Genomic DNA, 26713 nt, shown 5'->3' on the forward strand with positions numbered 1-26713 from the left:
AAAAGGACCAGAATGCAATTTTTTGTGGATGAAAGTCACAATTTACTCAAACCATTGATCAATTGGTGAAAAAGAAACATACATTTTCTCTTTATGATGTTGATAATTTGACTTGTTTCCATTTTTGGTTTTGCACGTCCTGAACATACAAGTGTTTACGTTAAAATCTTAAACAACGACTTGACTTATTTCCACTTACCAGATATTATAAAACACATGTATATAGCTAGTGTTTGAATAACAATTCAGGAATTTAGAAGTTGTAAAGACAAATGTTAGGCCTTAGAGAAGCTAAGCCAAGCATTGCACTAAATGACACAAAAGATTCTATGAACACGAGGGCCACATTACACATTGTGCCCTGGGGGTGCAATGGGCATTTGCACCCGCTTTGTGTGCCTCCGGGACACAATGGTATTACAGAAGTGGCCACAGGCACTGGCTGACATGTAGTACCAGCGCTATCTCAAGAGGGCATTCCCTCATTTGCATGGGGCATGGCCCCATGCAAATTAGGGAATCTCATTGCCTCTGTGCTATATTATGGATGCAGGCACAAAGGTAAATAAGCTGTCGGCTGGCGCACTGACAGTGCACCACAAAAACAAGGTGCACTGTCAGTGTGCCCCCTGATGGGAGCCCCCTGGAGGTCTGTGGGGTCCTATGAAGCAGCCGCTCCCTGTTTTACTTGAATGCACTGCCCCCAGGGCAGCATGAGTGTATGGCTGCCCTGGGAGCATCACATTCACTACAATAGGTTGCAGTTTCCCTGTTTGCGCCCTGCACATCTGTTTAGAGGTGTGCCTTGGAGGAAACAGAGAAAGTATGCCCTATATGTAACAGGGACCTAGATGTCTGTTCTACAGCGCACCAGAAAATATTGAAAATGTGTAATATATATAGAGTCTCTTTTCAGAGTGCTTTGTGTAGAGCATATTAAATATTGATATATCTGTGACTTGTGGAGTTTTTGTTCAAAGTGCATGATATATGGAATTTTACATATCGATCTTACAGAAAAAGAGAAGAGTGGGGAAAATAGTGAAAGGAACATTAGAAGCTGTAAGAAAATGATGCTCCCCTGCTACTTTGGAAAGGGTTAGCATTGGAATTCTAGTGCTAGGAAGATCTGTTTGTCTATGGAGTGTGTGAAATTCATGTTCCCGAGCTGGTAATCATTTGTCATTGAGTAGCTGGAATTGATAAGTGCTGTAGTCCAAATGCTTTAGGTGACTCGCCCTTTCACCATTTGGATACCTGCTGCACTGCATTGCTGCGTGTGAGGAGGAGGAGGGGGACAAGGACTATCAATCCCAGCCTCCCTCGCAGCCACCAGCATCGCTGTTATTGTCCTGCGCCCGGAGGCACTTTAAATTTCACAGCTGGCTCCCGCAGCACGGGAAGCTCGTTTGGATGCCTGCTGTACTGCATTGCCGCGTGTGAGGAGGAGGAGGGGGACAAGGACTATCAGTCCCAGCCTCCCCTGTGACCACCGGCATCGCTGTTATCGTCCCGCGCCCAGAGGCACTTCAAATTTCACGGCGGGCTCCCGCACCGCGGGACGCCCGTCCGTGACTGTTTGGGGTTGGGCTGGGCCAATCCTCTTGGCTGCAATGTCTGGACCAGGTACTTGTCACCCGTAACACACTATAGGTAAGCGCAAATTGCCTCCTAACTCTGACGGGGCAAAAGTGAAAGCCAAAATACCCAGGAACTGCGCCTCCATCATTTCTTATCTTACGACAGCTGTCGGGGCATTAAATGATGAAATCAATGTTGTTGAGAAGCAGCTGGGCATAGGTGGAATAAGCAGACCAGATAAGGCCTTACAGGTCTTACAGAGCACCCCGGGTGTGTCACAAAGTGAAACCGTGGCATCCATGTTAAATGGTATTAACTCTGTCTCAGAACTCGGGGACAAGGAGGCAACAGTCACGGACGTGTTTTTAGATATTTTGCCTACTATCCGTGGATGCAAGGCACCTAATAAGGGAAGGCCAGTAGGTGCAGTACCTGGCGCCTCAACGGGGGCTATACCGAAGAAGAAGTGCAGAAAGGGTTTGAAATCGGGGGCGAATAATGCTGACTCTCAGAATGGGGGGACCAATGGACCTTTGGGGAATTTTGCTACTGTTGTGGAAAATGCTATTTATTCACATCTCGAGACTTTTGTGGGGGCATTCAAAGAAGTTCTAACAAATTGCCTTAAAAATGTATTGGAGGTTGATGGAGATGTTGATTAAATTGTCCTCAATAAACGAGCACCTAAAAATAATGAGGTCCTTTAATGAGGGTAGGATTGACAACTTTGCTCAGGGTGTTAAAGATTACAGGGATCTGTTAGCATGAGCTGAAAGCCATTTTGTACTTGGCAGCCATTTTAGTTAGCTATGTGCTAGCCATTTGCTTTCTTCCTCTTCCAGAGCCTTGCACATGCTCAGAGGGGCCTAGGTAGTAGAATGCACCTGCTCCTATTATAGAACTGTCAGACTGTTCTAACTGATGTCAGCAACTCACTACTCCTCCTACTTGTTGACTGTGCATTTTCTGTATGACCATCTATGTGTGTAACTCTTCTCATGTGTACTTGTACCGCCTTCTTTTGAGCCCCTGTGTGGTTATATAAGGCCCCTGTTCTCTGTACTCCTTAGAATGCCTCCTACAGTGACTTGAGATTACAGTGTGAAACAATCTCCCTCATCTGAGGTTAATAAAAAGAAGTCTTTTATATTACAGCTTCTGTGACAATCTCTTCTTTGTTGGTTTAAAAGGACCAGGTGTATCAGTGAAACCCCTGAGAAGGTTTTGATTTCTTCAAGGGTAAGGTGGATTTGTTGGATCAAGAAACCACAGGTCATTTACATGCATGCCCGCACACCGTATCCCAAATCCCTGCCCCCAATCATGGGATCTCAATATCTGACCCCAATAACTTACCCATTAACAATGAGAAGTTACTTCCTAGTGCACAGCATAGTCTTATAGGGCACCAATTACAGTCTAAACAGCCAGCAAACTCTGTCAGTAGAGTACGACTTAATCAATCCCCACGTGTACAGGAAAACAATTGTAGGCTTCCTACCCCCGGAGTCTACTCCCCTGGTAGTAGTGTTGGTAGGGGTACCTTGTTTGAAAGATAACATAATTGAGCCTCCAACTGGATGGATTCGCAAGGTTAAGCATTGGTGTTCAAAGGTCCTAGAAGGTGGGGTTGAAGCTGCGTCACAAATTATTATGGCTAGACGTGTGGGGTGGGTTGGACATGGTGTGAAGTCGGTTGAGGGAGACTGTGTTGTTATTAATTTTAATCGGGCTAATGTAGCAAGTTCATGGTTTAAAGAGCCTGGCATCCGTGGGATGGGCAAGATAAGAGCGCTCCCCTTAGGGTTTTTCTATCGCCCCCCTGTGAGAAACAAAGCCGAGAATTCCATACCGCGGCATAGTTATCCCTTAGAAAGGTCACATATGGGGCAGGGCAGTATGCTCCTGTCTCGACAGAATCACAAACTTAACCAGAACCCCATATTTACAACCCACAAGTATGTTAACACCTGGGATACCCCTAGTTTGGGCACTCCGATAAGGGCTATAGAAAGAGGGGTAGATATTCTGAATATTCTCAGTAGGAATTTAGCCGGTCTCAAGACTAAGAGTGATGACTCAGACTGGATTGAATTGGTGAGGGTGTATGACATTCTGGGCTTTCAGGAAACATGGGAGTCTGAAAGTGTTTTTTGGCTGGATGGTAATACCTCCTTTATAGAGGCTGCTCGGCCCTCGGTTGCGGGCCGTGCGAGGGGTGGCCTGTTAACATTGATTTCCCTAAAATTGAGGGGTAGTCACCGTAAATTGGAAACAGGGTCTGCTAACTGCCTAGCGGTTGAGATTAACCCTCTGGGTGCTTATAAAATACTCGTTCTCAACTTTTATAATTCATTTGATAAGGTATCTACAAATGAACATTTATGTAGACTTAATGACTTTTTAGATCTATATAGGGAGAATCAAGTTAGTCAGTCAGTCAGTCAGTCAAAAAACTTTATTCGATATATAAAATATCATAAAAGTATAAAACATATAAAAACAATGGTTAAGATAAATAAAAACAAGAAGGAGTTATGACAATATCTAATCAGCATTATTCATAAACGCCAAGGAGAGAGGTGATCAGCAATCTGAACAATGTAAGGAAAAGACAAATACAACAGCAATAGGCCAGTTCAGATAATTCTAGGGGCTATGGCTGGGTCAAGCGACGTTTGGGCATGGCACAAAGGCTGGTGCTTCTTAAGTAGCCTCTGCCTAATCCTCCAGGCCCCCCCCAGGAACTTAGCAGTCCCAAGTTAGTCAGTTTTCGTTTATTCTATTAGGTGATTTTAATATTCACTTATGTAACAAAAAGTGTCAGGTTGTCGACAAACTCGGGCCAGGAAGAAGCCCAGGGACCCAATTCGAACATTCTCCTCAAGGGGGATACTTGGCGGTTTTTACAGCTGACTTTGGGTTGGCCCTCCCAAATATTTCGAAAGCTGGTGAGGACATCCCTTCTATTAAGGGTAGAGGGTTTCTCTCCACTATTTATTTTATTTTTGTTAATACAACCCTAATTCCTCTTGTTTTAGATTATACTGCTAGATGGTCTCACTATAGAGACTACAACCCAATTCATATTAGTCTGAGAGGGTGTCTGAAGATCACAGCAATGGTAAAACCAGGGACCCTGGCTCCTAAGATAAAAACTAGAGGTCAAGGACGCAGATTGAAATGGGATAAGGTGGTACCAGACCTTTTTTTAGGTGACCTGTTAAACACTGTAGAGACTGAGATTGCTATTTGTCAAGATAGTTCTCAGGGGGGAGCAGTGATTGCCATAGCCTTGGATAGGATCTGTAAGCAGATAGCTAGTGCACTCTCCCTACCCAATAAAGAGGGATTCCACAAGATAGAGAGGTGGTTCGACCATAACTGTACTATTGCCCATCAGAAATTATTATGTGTCCTGAAAGAAAAACCTCGGGACAGAAACTTACTAGTTATGGCAAGGGCAGAGTATATACAGGCATGGCGTACGTGCAAACTGGAAGTTAAACAAGAGGCCTGGGAGGATCTGTTATCTGTCGATGTGATTAAGAATAGCGCCAAATTTTGGGAGATCATAAACAGACCGTTCTTTTCTGGTCAAGAGAGTAACGTTGTTGAATGTAATATCCCAGAAGAATTATGGTATAACCATTTTAAACATATTTATAGTGGCCAGCATGATCAGGCACATACAGGGCCCATGTGTTTAACCGGTGCATACAGTTCGCACTTCTCCGAACGTGAAGTGGCCGTAGCCATTGCCCAAATGACGAGCAATAAAGCCCCGGGGCCTGACGGGGTTCCGGACTATCTTTTTAAATCAGATATTTCTCTATGGGCTAAGTTACTGGCTAATGTTTTAAATATAGTATGTAAAATGGGAATGCCTAAATCTTGATCGATATCAATCATTGTCCCAGTATTCAAAAAGGGTGATAGAGGGGAGCCAGGGTATTACAGGCCCATATCACTGATTGATTCTACGGTTAAGGTGATGGGGAGAGTGGTCCTCAGCAGGTTAACCGGTTGGTTCAATGAACGTGGTATTCTGTCTAATCTTCAATATGGATTTAGTAAGGGCAGAAGCACCCTGCATCAGTGCCTTAACCTATATTTATTAATAGGGAAATATACAGTAGCTAAAAAAGGGACTCTCTACCTAGCGTTTATAGATCTATCCTGGGTGTTTGACCGAGTAAATAGATCAAAGTTTTGGGATCAGTTGTTAGCAATGGTTATGGACAAGAACATCGTGTACTTTCTGTCTGATCTACATAGGTATTTATCGGCAGCTGTAAGGTTTGACCAAATGGGTAATTTGACACAGAGGATTGATATAACTAGAGGAGTCAGACAGGGCTGTGTCCTGGCTCCTCTGTTTTTTCACCCTCTACATCAATAACCTAGATGTGGTCTTGTGTAGCGCTGCCAGGGATATCCCTCATTAAGGGAATCATTTGATTCCTGCATTACTTTATGCAGACGACGCAGCACTATTGGCACGTATCGCGGTGGGGCTCCAGGAATCGTTATCCTCATTTGCAGATTTTATGGGTTCTTTGGACCTAAATGTAAAATTTTTCCAAATCACATGTCATGAGCATGGGAGAAAGGCCCAGTAAAATTAAGACGTTTAGGTGTGACGGAAATGAAGTAACCAGGGTTTCTTCATTTCTGTACCTAGGAGTCTTATTTGATGAGAGGTGCTCTTGCAGAGGAGAGCAAAGAGAATCGTCATGGCACGCTCCTCAGGCGCAGAACTTGATTTTGCCCGTAGGCTCGGTGCCATACCAATGAAGGCAATGATACAGATATACAAATCCAAGTGTATTGCCATTGTAAATTATGAATCGGACATTTGGGGGTATTGCAATTGCATGGAACGTCTATTTGTGGAAAACACATTTCTAAGAAGTCTGCTCTGAGTCCCCCAGACCACGCCCTCGTTTGCAGTCCATGAAGAATTGAGTGTTGGTTATGTGTCTGACTTAATCAAAATGGCCCCTATTCTTAAATGGATTTCGATCTGGTGTAACCCAGCATTAGTGCTGAACCAAGAGATTATCCGCGATTGCATCGCATTGGACAGAGCAGTATTCCATGGTTTAGTCATGTGAGCAGCATTGCAAGGGTGCTGGGTCGCCCAGAAGTATTTGACAACCCTGAAATAATATTTAAAAAAGATCTGGGGTAGGCAAAGACTTCGTTTTTACGTTTGGCATCCGCAGAAAGAGAGGCAATAGAGCTATCAAAACCAACAGTCTGTGCCCATCAGATCTTAAAAACGTCTTTAATGATGGAGCCCTATTTGGACATAGACACTAAGCCCCGACATTCGTTTCTCTTGACGAGGTTTAGGTTTAACATTTTACACTTTTTATTGGCCGAACCCTTGGGCTGGAACAGGTCAGAGGATCTGGGACCCTGTTCTTGTGATAGCTTTTTGAGACAAGATACTCTGCATTTCGTAATGTTCTGCGACCACTACTTACGGATTCGGAAACGTTTTACTTTTCCCATTTTAAAAGATAAGGCTTTGTGCAGGTTAGACCAGCCTTAACATATTTACAGATGTTGAATAGCCGCTGGGAACTTTTTAACATTGCTAGTTTTATGGTTGCAGCAATTAGAGCAAGGAGAATAAGAAATGAAATCATAATTGCTCATTTTTTTTTAACAATGGATTCTCCTCTTTATCCTATGTATTTTATAGTTCACTGCTGAATTTTTAGAGCTGTATTTTATTAATGATGGATTTTGAGTATTATATGTTTTGTACGTGTTGGGTATTTTAACCTGTTTTATGATTTTGAATAATCAAATAAAGTGATTTTGACTGACTGACTGACTCGCCCTTCAATCGTCATCGAGGAAACGGCAGTCTACACTCAGGAGCACAAAGGTGGAGTATGTATGCTAAGTCTTTTTGATGCACATCCTAGCAGTGAAGATGTTGGACTTTACAATGACCGGAGCTTTAAAGTTCATGTACGACGAACACTTAGCGCTGGGCAGGTGAAGGGACATATTAAAACTATGTAAGGTCAGTGGTATTTCAATAGGTGGAGTGCTGTCATGGTCATTGACATGGTGATTAAGGCAGTCTTTTATAGCATCCCCATCAGGTGGCACCATTCACGAAGTTTAAATCAGGTTGGTGCTACATGGATTCCAAATAAAATGGTGAGGCTGTGTGCATTGCTGACAACAGCAGAATACTCTGATCTAGTCCTGTCTACATGTTATCTGCAAATATATTCTAAGTTTTAAGTTTCCCCCTCTGACTCCCACCTTTACCTTTTGTTAAACCAAATATCACTTCTTGAGGGCGTGGCTAGCGCCCGAGGAAGATGGCGGCACTCCCGTGACTCGCCTGGGGCGTCGGGGGTCTTTGAGGAATTTTCTCGCACCAACCGCTTCTGAATGTATGGCAATTTAACTGAAAGGAAGTCAGAATATGAGCGCTTTCTGATAGAAGGTCTCTCGTCTCATTTCTGACAAGCTGTTCACTTCAAAAGCGCGTTGCGCCCACAGATGAGGTATTGACAGCCGTTACTCCATTGTGGCTCGTGCGCTGAGGAAGCCGTTTTTCATCCCGCACAATGGGGCATATCAACAAGGGCTTTATCTCTGCTTTTTTGGCTTTAAAAGCCAAAAAAGCAGAGATAAAACTAGCGCCCTATCAACAACAGGGTGCTAACACGCAAATTTGCATGCTAGCACCCTTTTACTCTACGCTTCCCCTTGCATCTCTAATGAGATGCAAAGGGGGCGTTCCAGAGTAAAATAATAGTATAAATGTCGCTAAGCGACATTTCTCCTATTATCAAGAATGTCGCTAACCCTGTTAGAGTCAAAAAAAGCAGCGCTAACCATGGTTAACGCTGCTTTTTTACATCTGCTAATTTTCAGACTTAGACATGATATCCTATGGAAGGAGGATATCATAGCTAAGTTTGCCTGTCCCTATCAACAAGGTAACGTGTGATTATCGCTGGGTTTCCAGCGATAATCTCACGTTAGCCTGTTAGCGTGTAGATTTTTATCGCTATTGAGATAAGCGTTGCTAATAGCACGCTATCTCAGCGATAAAAATTCACGCTAGCCGGCGATAATTATCCTCACGCTAAGAGCGCTGAGCGATAATTATCGCCGGTTGTTGTTGATATGCCCTATCTCTCTGCTGACAGCATGACTTCACGCTCAACAAGGAAATAATATCGAAGTTAACAATCTAAGGGGCATATCAACAACAACCGGCGATAATTATCGCTCAGCGCTCTTAGCGTGAGGATAATTATCGCCGGCTAGCGTGAATTTTTATCGCTGAGATAGCGTGCTATTAGCAACGCTTATCTCAATAGCGATAAAAATCTACACGGTAACAGGCTAACGTGAGATTATCGCTAGAAACCCAGCGATAATCACACGTTACCTGGTTGATAGGGACAGGCAAACTTAGCCATGATATCCTCCTTCCATAGGATATCATGGCTAAGTCTGAAAATTAGCAGACGTAAAAAAGCAGCGTTAACCGCGGTTAGCGCTGCTTTTTTTGTCTCTAACAGGGTTAGCGACATTCTTGATAATAGGAGAAATGTCGCTTAGTGACATTTATACTATTATTTTACTCTGGAACGCCCCCTTTGCATCTCATTAGAGATGCAAGGGGAAGCGTAGAGTAAAAGGGTGCTAACATGCAAATTTGCGTGTTAGCACCCTGTTGTTGATAGGGCGCTAGTTTTATCTCTGCTTTTTTGGCTTTTAAAGCCAAAAAAGCAGAGATAAAGCCCTTGTTGATATGCCCCTAAGTTCTGCAACTATTTATTGCCTCTCTTTGACCTGCAATGCCCCTTTCTGGTACTCTGAAAATTCCTAACTAAATAGAAAAGCAACTGTCACTTCAAAGCTGTCTGAGTGTTGAAGAAATAGCTTTTACCCCGCGCTGTGTCTTTTCAAAGGAGGCAATGATTTATTTACTGCTTTCACATAAATGACTATTGCTGTCTGGCACTAGATGTTAAGAAGGAAAGTGAAACTTAGCCTTTTTTCAGTGCACTTATCCTTTTTATTTGTAGGCATTGATTAGGCATACTAGTAACCTCGTTTCTAAATTGCTAATTTGCTTGTGTGGAATTGTCTGCATTATTTGGTTGATTTTTCCAAAGCCTGCAATGGTATATGGAGGTACCTCACAGCTATTTATTTAGAATGAGTGTTTTGGATCTAGCATTAAGTTTAGCATGCTGTGTTCATTATGTTATAGACATGCTTCTGTAATGACTTATGGTATCTCACATTTCACACACTTTCCTCTCATTAAACCTAACTTATTTTAACCCACAACATTAGCTTGCCTACTGAGGAGATTATTTGTATTGCACGCTTTTTAAAGTGGCAGTATTCACTTCATTACTGACTTTCACCTACTGAAAGGAGATTATCTCCATCGTGCGCTGAATTTCCTCAACAGCAGAAATGTTTTATTCTTTTACTGACCCCAGCTCACTGACTATGGATGTCTCACACTAATAGTCATGTAGAAAGGCGTTTTTGGTCATTACTTTCATATGCTTGTATTAATAGGTTTTGGATGGGCATTTCTGTAACCTTATTTCTGTGTTGCTAAAATGTGTATGTGCTAATATCTGCATTTCTTAACTGGTTCCTCTCAGGGCCTACATTTATTAGATGAGAATTCCACGAGATTCTTTATTTAAAGTGGCTCTCTTGGATATGATATTAAGTTATGCATGTGGTATGGTTTGCTTGGGCATAGGCATGATCTTGTAATGTACTGTGGCGACTTGCATTTCATACATGCAATCTCTTCCCTTTGAGCATACAGATAGTACCGTTATATATCACCTCATGTCTACTGGTAAATGTATGTTTTGATATTCTGTCCAATGCCAAAGGTATACAAATTCTGCTACAGTGTGCCCTGCCCACTAATATTATGTGAAATTGCGCACTTACGTTATACCTTGCAGGTTTACATAACCTTTTCTGTATAGGTTTTAACTCTTCCCATTGCATGGGTAGGCTAAAAAGAGCATCTTCATCACAATTATCTTCACATCGTAGATTTCTTGTCCATTCAAAACCACGTGTGAACTTCATTAAAACGGAAGACTCCCAAACACCTTCGCCCAAAACAACTTCTCCTTCGACTGCGACTTGTGGCACCTCTTCTCTTACTAAGATAACAACTATACGCATTAAGCAAAATCCACCTTCTCCACCGAAGCTTTCTTCGTCTGTCTCCATGGATCTCATTCTGGAGGAAATTCGAGCTCTGCGGCCATTTGTTGAGGAGACAAACTCTAAAATACAAATCCTAACCGATCGATGGGAAAAATTGGAAGAAAGAGTCACCAAGGTTGAACATAATGTTGAAACTCTCAGTGCTTGTTACAACAAAGTAGACATCTTTCATTCCCAAATTATATCCTTGTAAAAACAGGTTTAAAACCTTGAAAATCGAAACAGACGCAACAACCTTCGCATTTATGGTTTATCGAAAGGCACAAGGGGAGTTATATTGTATTTCCTTGAGTATACGGACCTTCTCAAAGTGCTTTCTGTAGTTAGGCTCCTAAAGCGTATTTCATTTTCAGGTCAACAGCTATTCTTCTCGCAAGACTATGCCAAGTCCACAGCAGATAGGCGCAAATAATTCCTCGATATGCGTCCAGCACTGCGCTCAATTGGAGCACGTTTCAGATTGCTTCAGCCCTGCTTGTTTAAAGTCACTCTCAACAATAACACCACAACTTATGAGGACCCAACAAAGTTAAAGAGTTTCTTCAATGCACATTGCCCAGAAAAGATGGACATTTCCAGCACTCGCTTTAAATAGCTTTTATTCTGGAGTATATTTGAATAGGGATTATATCCTTAGTGGGTTCTTTCAACTATAGAAGTTTAGTATAGTTTTTCCCATGGTATAATGGCTTTCTCTGTTCTTATTACCCTCTGAATAGCTCTTCTTCCGTTATATAATGGAATAGGATTTAGCGTTTCAGTATGTTGTTTTACTTACAGAACTTTAAAAATGGATTTTGTCTTGGTATAATAGTTTGTTGATTCTCATTTTCTTCTTCCATTTCAGGTTATAACCTTACGTCTTATGCCATAGTGTGTCATGATATATTCCATCCTGTTTATATTAACCATTTTTTTTGTTTCTTTTTACACAGATTCTAACCTCATGTGCGTGACCTTTTAGTTTTGAATGTTGTTTTCATCCCGAAGTCTTCCCCGCCTTACCTCATGGAGTCTGGGTACGTCATCGTTCTGTGTGGTCTCTCCCCCCATCCTCCCATTGTTTTGATCTCTATGTGGATATGATCCTTTTTCTCATATTCTTCTTTACAACTCTTACCTCTTCTTCTTTATTCTCTCTTTTTTCTTCTAATCACACATGTTTCTATCATTTCCCTCTTCCTTTGTCACTCCATGGTCTTACCCACTATTTTTTATTGTTTTCCTTTTCCTCATTTTTACTATTCATCCTCCCTGTGACCTCTTTATACATTAAATTCCATTCGCTATATTCTAGTTTTGGTTTCTCTTTTTTATTCTTAATTCAGTTTCACATTCAAATTTCCCTCCTTTTTTCTTTCCTTTTTATTATTCTCTTTACCTATCTCTTTCTTTTTGATCTGAAAAGTAATTCTTTGTTTAAATATATTACTTGTTGTTCAATTGTTAATATATTTTATGTCACTAGTATAGATTTAAGGTTACTGTTTGATAAATGCATTGTTTTATCTGGTCTTATCTTATTTATCTTCTTAACGATTTTTTGATGACATTAAATATTGTTACATGGAATGTCAGGGGTTTACACTCCCCTATTAAAAGACAACGTGTTCTTTCACATCTTTCTAAACTGAATGTTGATATAGCCATGATTCAAGAAACTCATCTCAATGAATCCGAATCCCTGAAGTTGAAAAGAGACTAGGTTGGAGAGGTTTTCTTTTCTCCGGGTGATGGCAAACGCAATGGCGTTGCTACCCTCTGTCATAAGTCTCTTCAGGCTAAACTTATCTCTCAAGAGAATGATGATATAGGTCGATGGCTTCATACAGAACTAGTGGTAAAGAAGACCCCTCTTACATTATTTAATGTTTATGCCCCGACTATTTCTGATTTTTCTTTTTGGTCCCACCTTTCAGAGAAATTAATGCAACTCCCTCAAGGCAATTTGATTTTAGCTGGAGATTGTAACATGATTGTCGATCCTTTTATTGACCGTAATACCACTTCCTCTTTTACTCCCTCTAAAGCACATAAAGCTTTTTTATACTCCTTTCAACATAGACACATAGTTGATGCCTGGAGATTATGCAATCCCTCCTTGAGAGAATACACTTTTTTTTCTCCAGTGCACCATTCACAGTCACGTATTGATCATATTTTTGTTTTGCATGTCCTCTCTCAGTCTTTAATTTCTTCTGACATAGGTTCCTTCTTAATTTCTGATCATGCCCCAGTCTCCCTTTCTCTAGACATTCTTCATAAATCTTCTGCCCCCAGACGATGGCGCTTCAATAATTCATTACTACTCGATGCTGCCTTTACATCTTCTTTCACTTCTTTCTTCAATGAATATTTCTCTTTTAATTAATCTGATGCTCTTCCATTTTTTACTATTTGGGATGCTTTTAAGGCAGCAGCACATGACTTTGTTATTAATTTTGTTTCTAAGAAATGCCATATAGCCCGAACATCTGCCACAGACCTTTTTACTAAAATGAAATCCCTAGAGCATAAGTACTACACATCTAAATCAAAAGATTCTTTAGATGCTTTAGTAGCTACCAAAATCAAATTCAATAAGGTATCTACTGACAACACCTCCTTCTATTTGTTAAAATCGAGTGCAAAATTTAATGGTGGTAATAACAAATCAGGTAAATTATTGGCAAACTATCTCAAAGTAAAGAAAAACAAATTCAATATTGACTCAATACTAGATTCTCAACAGACACCTAGATTTAAGGATTCGGAGATTTTGCAGGAATTTCATACGTTTTATAATTCTTTGTATACTCCCGAAAAATATCCTACCAATCAATCCATCTCCGATTATTTTTCCTCTATTGCTAATATCTCAGACCGTGATATTGATTTTCAACCGTTAGAAATGGATATTTCGTTGAAGGAACTTCATAATGCTCTACATACTCTTGAAAAGGACAAAGCCCCAGGTACTGATGGATTCATCGTTGAGTTTTTTTCTCACTTTTCCCAACTTCTCCTTCCTAAATTGCATAAACTCTTGAATATTTTTTCACAGTCTGGTTCTGCTTCAGGTTCCTTTTTGGAAGCTCTCATTTGTCTTATCCCTAAAGACAATAAAGATCCCCGTCTCTGCAAATATTACAGACCAATCACCTTGGTTAACATTGATTATAAACTGTTCTCTAAATCACTGTCATTACGCCTAGAATCCTTTCTTCCGTATCTTTTAGGTAAGGTGCAATTGGGCTTTGTGAAAGGTCGCTTTCTTACAGATAATACTCGTTTTTTTTTATATTCTTTCGAAATCTTCTCATTTATCTGATTCTTTATCGGCCATAGCATTGGATGCAGAGAAAGGATTTGATAGAGTCTACTGGCCATTTATTTTTTCATCCTTCAAATGGTTCGGCTTTGGTCCTAAAATTATTTCGCTGATATCTTTATTGTATTCAAACCCTAAAGCTGCTATATTTGTTAATGGCCTCATCTCCTCAAACTTTCCTTAGGTGGAGGTTTTCGTCAAGGCTGCCCGCTTTCCCCTTTTCTTTTTAACTTAGCTTTAGAACCCTTTTTGTGTAGACTTCGTCAAAATACGGATTTTCAAGATTTTATTTCTGGTGATTCGCACATTACCTGCTTTTTTATCTGAAACACAATCTTATTCCTCATATCTGGTTATAAATTCAACAATGACAAGTGCGAAATCTTACCCCTAACTAAATATACCTTTAAAGAAGACTTTAAATCTACCAATTTCTCTTGGAGCAAACATCATATAAAATTCCTAGGAACTTATTTTTCCCCTTCTATTCATTCTTCAGTCTCCATTAATTTAGATAATTGTTGTTCAAAAATTTCTTCTCTTATTGATAGATGGCATCCCTTGATTTTTTCTTGGTGGGGGAGGTTAGATACCATAAAAATGATGCTATCCCCAATTGTCTTATTCACTATTTGTAATATTGCTATCACTATACTTCAAAAATATTTTAAGAAAATTAACTCTCTGCTGTCTTCTTTTCTTTGGGGTAAGAAGAGGGCTCGAATGTCACTAGCAAATCTTCGGCGTCCTAAAACAGAAGGTGGTGTAAATTTCCCTGATTTCCCTTCTTACCATAAAGCTTTTATTCTTCGACAATCTTCTCATTGGCTTAATAACCCCTCTGAAGACTCTCCTCTCTGGGTATCACTTGAACAATACTTTATTGCTCCCCTCTCCTTCTCAGAATTCCTTTCTTTTTCCAGGAAACCTCAAAAAGTAGTTACACCCATTATCAAACTTACAAATAAATTATTAGACCCTTTTTTATTAAAGGGCTCTTCTGATCTCAATTCCCTTCTTAATTCCTCAATTTGGCATAATCATCGTATATTGGTCAACACTAGATCCATATATTGGAAATCTTGGAGACAGAAAGGCCTCCTCTGGGTTCATCAGCTCTTTCAAAATGACACAATTTTATCTTTCTCTCAAACTAAACGGATGTTTAACTTCCCTACCTCTTTTTCTAATAAATATAGTCTATTACAACATGCTTTTAACACAGCAATTCAGACAATTATCCCTTCCCTGGGTCAATTGATGGATCCTTCTATTAATGCTTCTACATTTTTAAGTTCTGGTCCCAAAGCCTCAGCAATTTATAAATACTTACATAAACTAATCCCTCATAGAGAAAAAACTAAGATAGAATTGGATTGGCACGGTGACCTTCAAGTTGATTGGCCTATTTCACTTTGGAATCGCATTTGGCTCAAAATAAGGAAAACATCCAGAGCAGCTAATACCACGCAAAAACTCTTTTTTATATACAATAGGTTACTTCTCTCTCCCTCTTTTTTACATAAGTTCAAGGTTGAACTCCCAGATGTTTGTTGGTCATGTTCGTCCCATAATGCTGACTTACATCACTTACTTTTTTTATGTCCTTTTGTTCAGGATTTCTGGCAGAAGGTGTGGAATCAAATTACCCAAATATTTCATTTGACGGTTCCTTTTTCATTTACTAATATTTTCTTAGGCTCTCTATCTGCAGATTGGTCGAGCTGTCCTTTACCTTTACAGGTTTTGGATTTGCTCTTGGGAGTAGCTTTTCAACAAATTACCAAACATTGGAAAAACTTAACCGACTTATCCTTTCAGGCTTGGTGGTATGCCGGGTGTCATAATCACAGGTTAGATACTGCTTATGTGTTCCCAATTTCCTTAGCTCCCAAACGCTTGTTTATGTGGTCCTCAGCTACAGATTTTATAGATCCTCATGCTAAGCTTTTTTCTGTGCCTCAAATTTTGAACCAAGAAGTGTTGAAACCGCCTTGACATTCACATTTGTTCTTTTCTTCATTATTGTTCTCAGTATTGTTTTTATTATATTTTATGCATTGTTCTATTACCTGACCAGATTTTTTAGTACATTTGTATTTATCTTGTTATATTGATGTATGATCTTTTATTTCTGTATTATCGGAAGAATTCAAAGTTATCATCTATGTATATTTATATTTTATTTTTTCCCCTTTTTTCACCCTTTCCCTTTTCTTTTTCAATACATTATATCTTTTTCAAAACTTAAAAAAAAACAAATATCACTTCTTACCTCTGCCATCTTGGTGATGAAACAGTCCATATAGTCTCTGGGACAATTGGCATCGTGTGTTTCCAAATGAGATTTCATTTCACCTAGAATCACTTCTGACAACTTGTTAAAGTTTGTAAAAATCCGTTGGTGTTCTCCTGGGAGGTAGTCCATTATATCTGAGTAGATATTGTACATCTGCAACAAGTAAACAAAGGGAAGAAGTAGACATTTGTTCAATGTAAACTCACTCTTCCGAAAAATGGAGACATTAGATCTTTGTAATTGTTTCTAAGTTCACAGAGTCGCTTTCTAGTAGTTCACAAACCTCGTCAGTTTCTCTTCAGCGAGGTGTTGAATACAACACAATATAGTGTAAAAGTTGCAAGCTGTGTTAAGCATCCCCTGCAACTCAAAACATGCAACTTTAACCTCTATAAAAGGATCTGCATGTATAAGGAACCAGTACAATAAATGTGCATGAACATGTATAGCAAAATGCATGCCACAGTATGAAAACCGCAAGTCAAACTAACACTTAAGCGTGACTAAATAATGAACTAATGGGTTCCTTCGAAAATCACTTCAGCATCGCGTCAGGGAAAGTAAGCACTATAGAATCTACCATACCATGCCATACTCCATATCATATCATAACATATAATACCATATCCTACCATACAGATTCTCGTTCTCAGCATATTCCCTGTGTGTTGGTGTGGTCCCAAAATTCAGCATGAAGGGTATAGGGACAATTGGTTATTGCTGTCAATGCTCAATCAATAGATTTCCATGAAAGGTACATGCATGTCATTTAGGGGTCATTAGGGGGTCACAGCTGTGACTTCTGGCTTGCCTCTTGTGACCCCTGGCATTGCTTTTGTGAGCCCTCACCACTAAGCTGGCGAAATTAGTGCCAAGAACACTGGGCAGCTCGCTCTTTTGGTCGTTGAGGCTCTGCTCTCTTTGTATGCTATCCATTTTTTACTACACTAATAGTAAACAATAGTTTATTAGTCACTATGAATGTAATATAAAATAAACCACAAGGAGCTGGAACAAGACTTTTTCTGGCAGGTAATGTAAGTGGAAAAAATACTTTTAAATGTATGTTGTGTGCTTGTTTGCAGTCAGTTGAGAGTTAGTTTGTGTGAGAAAGAGAGTGTTTATGTCTGAGTGTGCGCGTATGTACATGTGAGTCTTTGTGTGCATAAATAGAAGTGAGTGGGTGAGAGTGAGTGGCAGGTGGTGATGGAGAATAGGTGTGCTTGAGTCTCAGTAAGTTAGCTTAAATTAGTCACAGTTAGCAGGAATGAGGGAGTCACAGTAAGTATAGCTGAAAGTGAGTGTGAGTAGATGAATGAGAATGGAAGAGCAAAAATGAGCGTGAGGGAGTGTTAGAGAGTGTGAGTGAGAATGAGTGAGCAGTAATGATTGTATGTCATGGTGAGTGAGAATGGAACAGTGACAAAGTAACAGTGAGTGCAAGTGATTGTAAGTGACAAAGTATGAGTGAGTAAGATAAAAATTGAATGTGAGTTTAGAATAATGGGGAGGATGAGTGAGTTAGACTGAGAGTAAGTAAGAGTGAGTGGGTAGGACTGAGAGCCCGTGTGAGTGACTGAGAATGTATGAGTGGGTCAGAGTATGAATGAGTGAGAATGAGTGTAAATGAGTAGGAATGAGTGAGAGTAAGGGTGAGTGAGAATGAGAATGAATGAGTGCAAGTGAGAGTGCATAAATAAGACTGAGTGAGAATGAGTGTGAGTGAATGTAAATGGGATTTAGTAAGAATTTGGTGTTACCATTTTGAGTCTGCCTTTGCCCTAGCACAATGAAGGTCATTCTTGGTGTATGGAGGCACTCATTGCAAAATACTGGTACTGGTATGTTGCAGACAATTCTTAACATGAAATGCACCTGTCACAAAATGCTGATACTGCCTTACTAGTGGTATGTCTTGATATAAATCAGCACCCATAGTGAACTACCAGAGTTGCCATTCTAGTGGTGATTCTTGGCATGTGGGGCACCCGTGGAAAAATACTGGCCATGGCACATTGGAGGTAATTCATGTCATTAGAGAGGACGATTGTGGCTTATGAGAGGAGGCAACCATGACAAAATGCTGGACCTCAGATACTAGTGCTTATTATTTACATAATGGTCACCTATGACATTTAGATGGCATTTATGGAAAAATTCTGTCACAGGAATATTCATGTACATTTTGGCATTAGGGCATGAGGGGCACCAATGACAAAAAGCTGGCCCTGGCACAATGTAGGTAATTTTTTTTAAATAAAAGGGCACAAAGAGCAAAGTTTATATAGGTGGTATCTTTAAAAGACATTTGTCTGTGATGTGTTAGTATATTAATCATCCATTTATTATGGAACTTCAGCAATGTCAATTATTGCGGTATTATGTAATCAGGGTTAATGTCATGGGATCACTTTATGGGAAGAATTGGGGGTCATATGTAATATGAGGTAATTTCCTGTAATGTCATTAAGGTCAAACAGTGCGTGATGCCACTTCTGCTATCCAAGGCATTTTTGAGAATCATGAAAAAGTAGTAACAGCAAGCTATCTTTCTCAATGCCAGCAATACAACTATGTATCTGGGGTGAAGGCTTTCTCCAGCGCCACATTTCTCCTAGAGTCGAGGTCAACGGATGTGCATCCGGTGCAAAAAAAACCAGGATGCACACACAGGAGCAGGACATACCCAGAGAGAAAGAGGAGTTACATTTTTTGTTCCATGTTGCACGTGAAAGAGGGTAGTTAATTTAATGAATTACAGTCTTTACCGACACTTGGGACTGATCATCAATCTGAAGAATTCCAATTTTTTACCTCAACAACAAGTTACTTTTATAGGGGTGGGATTCAACACACAAGAAGGTTTAGTGTTTCTCCCTCACAGGAGGATGATCACTTTGGAGCCCAATCATTGCAGCCTATTGTCAGCCCACTCAGATCAAACCAGGATATAGTTAAATGTCCTAGGGTTTATGGCTACATACAAGGCAGTGGTGCCTTGGATATGGTTCAATTTGAAACCCATCCTAAATCATCTTCTACAGCACTGGGACCAAGCGTCTCCGGAATTCAAGGACCTAGTTCCTGTCAATCCTCAAATAGTTCAGGATCTCCAGTTCTGGTTGGTGTGAGAGAACCTAATGAGGAGGATTCCATTCCATCTGCCCATTCCGCTGCTTCTCACTACAGATGCAAGCCTTCGGGGATAGGAGCAGTTCTCCAGAGTCAGGGGGTGAGGGGTTAATGGATTGAGGAAGAGAGCTCACACTCTGGAGAGAATTGGTGACAATTTGGATGAACGGCTTTTCAAATCTTCCACTCTCAGTTGGGTGGAAAATCTGTTGGTGAGAACACACAATATGATTGCCAGATGTTACCTTAACAGGCGAGGGGGGACAAGAAATTGGAAACTGAACAAGTTGTCAAAGGAGATTTTTTTTCTGGGCAGAAAGACATCTCCTATCAGTAAAGGCAGTTTATGCTCAAGGCAAACTCAACCATCAGGCAGATGCTCTCAGTCTGGATTTACCATCATCGGTCAATTATCGCATCTCGGTTTAACTTCAGTCTGGTCTGTGTTCATTTTGAGTATCTTGAGATTGACCTCTTTGTATCATGCCAGACTGCTATGCTCCCGCTAATTTATTCCGATATCCCAGATCCTCAGCCTCTAGCAGTGGATGCTTTTTCTGTCCTGTGGCCCAAGGTGAATTTGTATCCTTTCTCTGCAATTCCCCTCCTCCAGAGGTGCTTCAGAGGATTCCGAAGACAAAGCATATGGTGATTCTGATTGCCTTGTTTTGGCCTCAGAGGATCTGGTTTTCTCACGTGCTTTATATGACAGTGGAGGAGTCTTTTGTCCTTCCACTGTGACCTCCTCCTCCACTTCAGTTTCCCAATCTCTCATTGGAGGTCCTTTGCCATTTGAGCCAAGTGGCCAGGGAATTGAGAGGGCAGGATTCGAGAAATTGGGATGTTCTCATCAGGTGGCAGTAGATATACAGTCATCTTGGAAAATACACACTCTCAAGTCATATTCTAAACATTGGAGGGTGCTTAAGTTTTGGCGTTTAGCTAGACTTTTGAAACCTGATTATATTAACCAGGTTCATATTTTGGAATTTTTGCGTGTGTGTTTCTTGAAGAGCTTGGTGCCAATTACTTTTTTCGCCCCAGTGGTCTGCAATATGAGCCTTTCTTCTTCTTCTGATATGTCTTGGGTAGCCATGTTGGTTCATAGGCTCCTTAAGATCCTAGGCTCAGACAACTGGTTGTTCCTTGTATGGCTCCAACTTGGGATCTTTCAGTTGTGCTGAAGGGTCATCAGGAAGCCCCTTTCAAGCCTTTAGAGCTAATTCAGTGCTCATGGCTGTCAGCTAAGGTTGCCTTCCTCATTGCTAACCATTCAACCAGAAGGTTGAGAGAATTTGGGTCTCTAGTTATCGCCCACCCTTTCTTGAATTTTTCTCCAGACTGGGTAGTTTAAAGACCAGACCCAAAATGTGTCCCAAAAGTTAATTCAAAATGTCATCTGTCTCAAGAAATAGTTCTCACAGTTTTTTCTTTAGAGTTACACCCTGGTGAACCATCGTATCTAGCTGTCCGTAGGCCACATTTGATTTAGTTGGACCGTTCAAGGCCTTTCGAGTCTCCAGCTCCCTGTTTGTAACTTTTGGTATGGCTAATAAAATAAAGGAGATATTTACCCCTACTCTCTGTTGGTGTGTGAAGTTGGCAGTAGTCCAGGTATACTGTTCAGTGCAGATGTATCCACCAGGTGACGAACAGGGTAGATCTACAAGATCCATTTCGGTAATCAAGGCAGAGGCTGCGGGAGCTTTTCTCAGAGAGATATGCAGGGCAGCGGTGTTTCCCACAAACGTTTGTCAATCATTTTAAATTGGATTTGTCTAAACAGAAAGAAAATTGAGGGCTGTGGTTTTGGGTTCTGCCATAAAGTAATTGTCACCCTACTAAATTCTGTGTTCATCAACATGTAGTTGTTGCAAACTCTTACACTGTGTTTTTACGTGTTATATCCGCAAGGAAGTAAGGACTGGAACTAGCAGAACAAATGGCGGGAAATGAAGCCATTACTTACTGGTATTCTTCATTATCCTGAATCGTAGTCCTCCTCACTCCAGTCCAACTATCCCTCTCTCCCATGCCTCAATTTGCACCTCCCTGCATTCTTTTAAAAACAGGAGAACGGGAGGGAAGCGGAGGTGTTATTCCGCTGGGTTAATGGAGATAGAAAGGGGACTATGTTGTTTTATAGCCAGTCTTTTCATTACAGCCTGTGCTAGGAATTAAACCTCAAGAAAGTAAGGACTGTGATGAGGAGGACTACGATTCAGTGTAATGAAGATTACAGATAAGTAATGTGTTCATTAGCTACACTAAGTCTTTCTAGTATGATGTCAATTTAGCAGTAATTTGCATTTGCATGAACTATTTAAAAACATTTACCTCAGCATCTCCTATATTGGTTCTGTCATATAAACAAGCATAACAGAGGATAGAGTGCGCCTCTATTGTAATTATTTGGGCAGTATCTTTCTGAGCTTTCATTGATTATATAACATTCTAATCTGCTTTACCTGCTTTTACCAAACTCCATTCATCTTCCTTCTTCCTGACTTTTTCTTATTGCTATAACCCTCAGCTGGTAAACAATGGCTTGGGTCAGGGGCAATGCCAAAGACTTAATTAAATTGATCAATAGCATGTGGTGAGAAAGTTAACGAGTCCATGTAAAATTATATATTAATAGCGTGGCAGTCAGGTTGGAGGGGTGAAGACTTAAACACATTTTGTACAGTATGCTTGGGCAGCTCGTGTACCAACCGTTCCCCAGGTGTTGCTCATGATCTTAAAGTTCTCATTGATTGTGTTCACAATTGCCAGAAGTCTCTTGTCCTCGTAATCAAATCGGCTTCCAAAGACGATGGAACAGATAATATTAGAAACAGTGCGGCTGAAGAAGACCGTAGGGTCAACGGGTGCCGCTGAGAAAAAGCAAGAGTACAAAGATCTCAAACAGGAGTAAAGATAAATTTAAGACATACAATAAAAAAACAATTCCTGGCTTGTAAATTTAAAGCAATTGGGTCAACTCAATGGCAAGCAGTAAAAGCTAAGTACAACATGAGTTCAATGTTGCAGCAGTTAGAGGCAGGTGGCACTTTCTTTAATCAATCACCACATTAATCACTCACTTCATTCTTCCACTTGCAAAATGGGTGACTGACTGACTCACTCACATGGAGGTAAACATCGCTGCAATCAGAGCAAGAGTATTTCTACTCACATGGGCATATATACCTGTGGGTATACTAAAACAGGGATCTAAGGTAAATTCCCCAGTTATAGCAATAAATTCTCTTGAGAGAAAATGAAAATGGGATAATAAGACATGCAAAATAGGCACACGTTTTTTTACACACATTATTCCCAGTTCATAGTGGTAAATCAGGTACACAAATGGCAGAAGCACAGTGCTACGGGGAACTGCGTGGACAACTTATTTTGGGACATGGACCTAAAAAGAATCGGTCAGTAGGATCCAAGTTACTCAGGCAACGGAGAAATACAGAAAGTGCCCTGATCTATAGTCTTTCAGCTAGTATAATTATTGAGAACCAAAAATGGAAGAAAAAAATGTAACAACCAGGCTCACAATTTTAGTCCAAAATAAAAATTTCCAGAATAATTCGCACACATGACTCCCTAGAAAAACAAGACTATGATTTTCCGACAAAAAACGTGTTATTTTTCCTCTAAAACTCTACAAAACAACAATATACCAGGATAGTTTAACAGTCATCCCTCGTTGTCATGTTATCCATCTCCAGCATCAAAAATACTCACTTTTTGTCTTCTTCAATTCTTTGACCAAATACTGGGCCTCCTCCTGAATTCTCTCCTCAATACTTCTTTTCCCCATCCCGAAATTCCTGAGTGTCAGGAGGGCGAACCTGCGGCGCTCCTTCCATTTTTCACCATTGCTAAAACCGATTCCTGAAAAAAGGGATCATGATAAAATGCATTGTGGGATGTTTATATGTTGCAGAACAATAAATATGGTCGGCTTACACCTATCAGTGATTTCCTTTTCCATAGATTCTCTCACTACCACCCTCCAAGAGTACCCCTCATCTCTCCATAGCCCCTCTCTCACATGAATTTTATGTGGTTTAAAGCACTACTCATTTCAGTGTAGTGTCCCTGCACTTTACATCACACACATCATACAGAGACAGTGAATCATAAGTATGTAAATCAGTCTGAAGCAATGTTACATAAGACAAATAGGATTACAAGGAGTAGGAATCACATGTTATCCAAACTGATAGGAAGTATTTTGTAAGAGTGTTTGGTTTGGAGAAGCACAAATTCTGGAGTTAAAACGTACCACAGTGATTGTCTTTACTAATAAAAATGTATTTCTACCCATAACTAATCCTTTTAACAACATTAGGATGATGAAATACAGGGGACATCAGAAAGTTAAAACCCTAGTCCCTGCAGTTTGCATGCAGCTCCTTTATGAGACTTTATAGGTCACTGTGCTATATTAGAATTGTAAATTATGAACTGCAAAGAAAAACGGATCTCTGTGACAAAAGCAGTAACCGACTGAGCCATCCACATAAAATACAGTTCTATGATGCATGGTACACATTCTTGTAAACAGGCATTATAACCCCTAGTGCTACTTTATAATGACTCAGAACTGCCACTAGACAAAACTCAATTTCTCTCCAGCAGGAACATTAATCACCAGAGTTATCTTGACATTTTTATTGTTGCCTGAAAACTGGTTGACACACAATATTTTTTGCACTGGGTGCTTTTAACCCTATAAGTTATTTCTAAACACAACTGAGAGATCAGCGCCAGGTGCGGCTACACCAATCAGAAACACCCTAGAGCCGACCCCTACAACAGACTTAACAAAATCATGGGGCTTTCACACATATGCATGTAAGTTCTCATGTTCTTAAACAACTTAGGATAATTATGTCACTTCATCACCTAAGTGTAAGTGACGTCACGTGATATTTGATTCCAATGGAATCATAGAAAGTAATATACTAGGAGTCGCAGGTGATAAACGTGTAAAACATGAATGGAATAAAACTTGAAATTAATAAAACAACAACACTTATTTCAAATAGGCACTTAAACTGAAACCCCAATCACTGCATAATACTTTGAGTTTTCTATAGCACGATGGACTTTACTTTATCTGCTGTTAAGCCCTGTGAACAGTGGTGCTGGGATAATTTTTAGAATGAGAGTGCTGCTCAATAATATCACCGCACTAAGGGCATAGGGGATGTGAAAAAAATAGTGCATTTTATGCACACATCAGCTAGAGACTAGAGTTACTGTGGATGGTCAAGCAATACATTTTGAAATGCATTTACCCAAATATATTGCTAAAAATTACGCGCAATAGGGTAACATGACATGTCATAAAAATGGCTTGAATTTTGCGATGAAATCAGCATAACCAGTTGCTGAATGGGCACCTCAATTTTGAGTTGGGAGAAAGGAATAATGACCAGTGGCGGCTACTGCATAAAAAATATGGTGGAATGTGAAGACGCCAAATTCACCGTCCATGATGCCGTACTTCTCCCTGGCATTCTTGGTATGGAAGGACTTCCTTCCTGCTCAGTGGAATGTGAATCCAACCAATCCTGAAGCTGCTGTTATCTGCTTGAGAGCAGCTTCACAATTGGTGGAAGCAGGCTAACCCAGCACTTATTTTGAGGCTGGGATCTTGTGCGATCAATCTCCTGGCTGTTTCACAGACTAGGGATTGCTGGCTCTACAGTGCACATGTCGGGCTGGCCGTCGGTAGCCAGCCGGCCAACCCGACATGCGCACTGAAAGTGGCAGCAGTAATCCTGCAATAGCAGGATTCAGCCTGCCCCCACCTCACACTCCTGCTATACATACACAGCGAGAGACAGAGGTAAAATAAAATGGCTTTATTATGGCATTTTATTTTTGTGTGTTTGCCTGATGCTCCAATGCTCTCGTGGAGGAGCCGCAGCTGATGATGACAGTAGATGACATGTTATAAAGACTATCTATCTCAGCCGTGAGCCTTTTACCTCCATGAAAATAGGGTACATCCCAGAGTGCTTCCCAGCCCTTAATGGAGATTGGCCCAGCTAAACATGTGCAATGTGTACAGTGAGTCTCAGCTAGATATTCACAACCAATAATTCAAATGAACATACTATTATTTAAGTTTTAGTAGCACCTGACTGTGAGCTGGTAAGCATTACACATGACAACAACATATTTAAAACAGATATACCACATGATACACTAAACAATATGTATCATTCAAGATCACAAAGTCGAATGAGACATAAGAGTGTTTTTTTAAATAGCAGTGCTAAAACAAGATATAAAACCTGGGCTTTACCACCCAATTTAGCATTTTTCTCAGCACAAATAACATAGGGCATGCTACAACAGCGTTGCTGTCTGTATTCACACATTTTATATACACATTTACCACCAGTGTTTGCAGGTGTTAATGTGTCACAGTTTGTCAATTCTCTAATGTAGTTTTAACCGTGTCATGGATGGGGAAAAACATATTTTAAAAAACTAAAATTCACAATGTGTTGAAATCATACTATCAGTGGATGCCGAGTGTCCGCACATATAGTGCAGGACTTTAAAAAAGTGGCCCTACAGATGATGGATGATAAACTGCATTGCTTGCTCATAAACCACTGTATTTGTCTTTTGAGCAACAAAAGAGTATAGTTTGGGTTTGCCAACTGGTTCATTTTAAAATGAATACAATAAAATCCTTGTTCCTCTCACACTTCAGGATATATGTTTCCATTCTCGCCTCAAAAAATTACAAAACTGTCACAGAGGGTTTATGTCAGTAGTTGGATGCGATAGTTACAGGTTCATTTATGGAAAAGGTTTAGGAATTCCCAAGCAGATGTCAGCAAATATACTTGTGATTGTATATAGAGTACAATCAATTGTACATGCAGAAATGCCTTTGCATTACTGCCATTTTTCTCCATGGCTAAAATATTTTCCTCCTCAAAAAACTCATTTGAGATGTCATCTGTGATGTAATCAATGATGTCATTTAATATGTCTTGAGTGAGGTAATATGTTTGATCACTAGCAGTGCATTGTGGGGGGCAAGTTATAGTTAGTTCACTGAACTATAACTGCCAAAGTTCGGTGTTTTAATGTTAGAC

The 26713-nt window shown here is 40.2% G+C and overlaps 1 protein-coding gene across 8 annotated transcripts in view; it reads right to left on the bottom strand.

Annotated features, from left to right (window-relative positions):
• The window catches only part of LOC146798110 (cytochrome P450 2F3-like), a 585105-nt gene that overhangs the window by 108009 nt on the left and 450383 nt on the right, over nt 1-26713 (bottom strand). For all 8 annotated transcript variants that reach the window (XM_085625327.1, XM_085625332.1, XM_085625334.1 and 5 more), the window contains 3 exons: nt 23328-23477; nt 22305-22465; nt 16434-16610 (listed from right to left, as the gene is read on the bottom strand). In XM_085625327.1, the coding sequence (XP_085481453.1) occupies nt 16434-16610; nt 22305-22465; nt 23328-23477 (488 nt within the window). The remainder of the gene's footprint in view (nt 1-16433; nt 16611-22304; nt 22466-23327; nt 23478-26713) is intronic.

The sequence above is a fragment of the Triturus cristatus genome, chromosome 9 (genome assembly GCF_964204655.1).
Source record: "Triturus cristatus chromosome 9, aTriCri1.1, whole genome shotgun sequence".
NCBI classification, from domain to species: domain Eukaryota; kingdom Metazoa; phylum Chordata; class Amphibia; order Caudata; family Salamandridae; genus Triturus; species Triturus cristatus.